Consider the following 3,073-nt stretch of genomic DNA (forward strand, 5'->3'; position numbering starts at 1 on the left):
AATATATTTGGTATTCAGAAAGACCAAAGCAACCTTTGGCAGTGATTAAGGACTGTATAAACTGATTGCAAAAATCTGCAAATGCTGGACATCTGAAAGGTGGTGGACCTGAAGCATGAGTGATATTTCTCTCTCCACTGTGGTGCCTGACTTCCGAATGTTTTATTTAATATTACATAAATGTAACACTGCTTTATTCATTCAAACCATCTATCCTCTAAACAGAAGTTACCATTTGGCATTAAAGTTCAACGATATTAATCATTTATACTTGCACCAGTTCTGAAACTCAGCAGATCAAAGCACAAGACAAAAATATTTCTTTACAGCTACCAGGAAAGGGGGAATAGATGGAGGAGTGAAGATAGAACCAGTACCCCACCTGCCCTCTGAGGACGATTTGTGTTTTCAGGCCAGAATGAATAACTTTAGCCAATGTTATTGAGGGACATGGAAAAGTGGGAATATTGAGTTGATATAAGGTCAGCCTGGATTCATTGAATGACAAAGTAGGCTTCAGGGATCCTACTCCTAATGTCACTTAGTTAAGAAGAATCAAGAGGAACAAGCCTCATCCCAAACCCTCTTCCCCACCACACCTCCCCAGGGCTCTTTGTTTGCCCTACCCCGGTCAGGGGGGTGGTAACACGGTTTCACCGAGGGCGACTTCCGATGGATTTGCTACCAGAAGAACCAAGCCATTACTGATCCACTGTCGCGACCCTGGTTCGGCTCCAACCGGCGTGCGATAACGTTTTACATCCCCGCCAGTTGGAGTTATTTACCGCCACTTTCACACTGATGGTTGACCCGCCGTGCATGGATCCGTCCAACTAGTTTCGCGAGTTAGGTCAATCCGTGATTTCAACATTAAATCAATCCGTTTCTCCATAAAACGAAGGGAAAGATTGACAATGCCATCAGTCTCGTTCAACAAGTTCCTGCCTTTCGTTATCGTGTACATAAGTATGTGAGCTGAGAAGTCTTCACAAGAGCCCGGTGGCCAACAGTGGTCGGAAGCAACCCACGGACGGCCACGCATTCAGCAGACCGGGAGCTTCTGGTTTGCGGAGAGATCTCTTGAGCTTCCCTCCGTGGAAGGAGCGTCCTCAGCGGGTGCACTGACACTCCTGCCCTGGGACTCGCCCTGTGCAGCTGTTTTAACCCGCTGACTTTTTTCGGCGTCCTTTTTCCATTTGATTCGTCTGTTCTGGAACCAAACCTTCACCTGCAATAAAAATCAACAGCGAGTCAAAACAGAGTTCGCTAACTTCGGGGGGGGGGGGGGGGTGGGACACTTTAAAGTGACAGCTTGTGATTTCCAAGATGCCATGCTTCAGTGAAGCCTTTTACCTGGAGGACGGTCAATCCCAGGGCAGAGGCTAAGGCTACTCTCTGAGGGCCGACGATGTAGCGCTGTTTCTTAAACTCGCCCTCCAAGACTGCTAGCTGCTCCTGGGTGAAGATGGCCCTGAAACGCTTTAACTTGCGATCTGTGGCGGGGATCGGGTGGGTCACAGCAGACTGCCAGGTTCTCCAGTCTATGTGTGTGTATGAGAGAGAGAGAGAGAAAGAGAGAACCGGAAGAGTCACCATTTCACAAACATTCGCAGACATCACGAAAAGCGACGATCGGCAGGCAAAAACAAACTGCAGATGCCAGAAATATAAAATGCGAACAGAAAATGCAGGTCAGACAACAGGTAAAAAAAGTTATGCTTCAAACACACAAGAAGCTGGAGGAACTCAGGGGGCCAGGCGGATTTTACGAAGGGAAATGAATAGTCCACGTCTCGCTCTTCTTTCATCTGGACTGAGTTTCTCCAGCATCTTGTGTGTTGCTCCCGGATCCCAGCATCTGCAATCTCTTCTGTCTCTAGTTAGTGTTTCAGGTGGGTTACGCTTCGTCAGGGTACAGGTCTTGCACCTGAAACGTTAACTAGTTCTCATTCCACAGATGCTGCTCCTTTCCAGCATTTTCTGATTGTATTTCAAAATTACAGGAATAACTACAAAATTACAGGAATAAACTACAGAGTTTTTCATTCGTGCCATCTCTCGTGTTCCGAATAGTCGACCCAACAATATCAAAAATCCAGGGGCACTCGCTCCTACCTACCCCTGAACCATGACCCCACCGAGGACATTATCACCCACCCCACAACTACCAACATGATAGTCCCCTTCAAGGATATCCAAAACTAACTCAGATGGGATACAGTTGGATAAAACACGGCTTGGGCAGAGTTAGCAGGAAAATAATTACAAGGTGCACATGGAACAAGGCGCCTGTGGATAAGACACAAGACCGAGCCCTCACCTGCACAGCACATGTCCCATGCGCTGTAACGCGGCCAGCTGTGTCCTGCACCCTGGCAAAGAACGGGATACACCCCGGGCACTGGAGCACATCCAGCCCCCGGGTAGAAGCGTACCCGGCGCTCCGGCGGCTGCCCGCGCCGGACCTCCGAAGGAGACTTGGATAGCAGGAACTCAACGGTGAAGGGCCTCTTCTTGGCCGGAGTCTCCGCCTGGCGAACGGTCTCCGGACAGGAAGACAGGGCCGGGTGAAGCGCCCAAGGGTCGGGGATGAAAGCCGGGTAAAGGGCCCAGTCGAAGTACCTCGGCTGCATTTTGGGTGGCGGCGATCGATCCTTGTTTTGTGTTGCAAGATCGTGCATGAGAACGGATCTGATCTACATGGGGGTTGTTTGGATCACTTATACACTGCCCCAACCCCGCCCTGACCTGTGATATGCAAAGTGCTTCCAAGGGCTTTTATTTCTGAATCATCGAAGACTCTGGTGATGGGATTGTTTGAGTAACTTGTTCCGGTTAGTTGCTGGGGAAAAGTAAATCCTGATGTCAGTGTTAACGCAGCACGTCCTGTAATAACAGTGACCCCTATTTACAGCAGTAATGCTGCTGAGCTGCCTAGAATTTAAATTCAATAAATCTGGAATTAAAAAAAAGTTAATATTAGTAATGGTGGTCGCAGAACTACCGAATTGCAACGAAAATCCTAGTTATTTGGGGGGGGGGGGGGGGCCTTGCAGATGCCGGAAATCTAAAG

General features: G+C 48.6%; 1 protein-coding gene across 1 annotated transcript; it reads right to left on the bottom strand.

Annotated features, from left to right (window-relative positions):
* Positions 1-498: 498 nt before the first annotated feature.
* On the bottom strand, positions 499-2,789 carry LOC127569619 (homeobox protein notochord-like). Its single transcript, XM_052014413.1, has 3 exons — positions 2,321-2,789; positions 1,354-1,541; positions 499-1,228 (listed from the first exon to the last, which is right to left on the bottom strand). The coding sequence occupies exons 1-3, from the start codon at positions 2,679-2,681 to the stop codon at positions 1,043-1,045; spliced, it is 735 nt and encodes a 244-aa protein (XP_051870373.1). The 5' UTR covers positions 2,682-2,789; the 3' UTR covers positions 499-1,042.
* Positions 2,790-3,073: the final 284 nt, after the last annotated feature.

The sequence above is a fragment of the Pristis pectinata genome, chromosome 4 (genome assembly GCF_009764475.1).
Source record: "Pristis pectinata isolate sPriPec2 chromosome 4, sPriPec2.1.pri, whole genome shotgun sequence".
NCBI lineage: Eukaryota > Metazoa > Chordata > Chondrichthyes > Rhinopristiformes > Pristidae > Pristis > Pristis pectinata.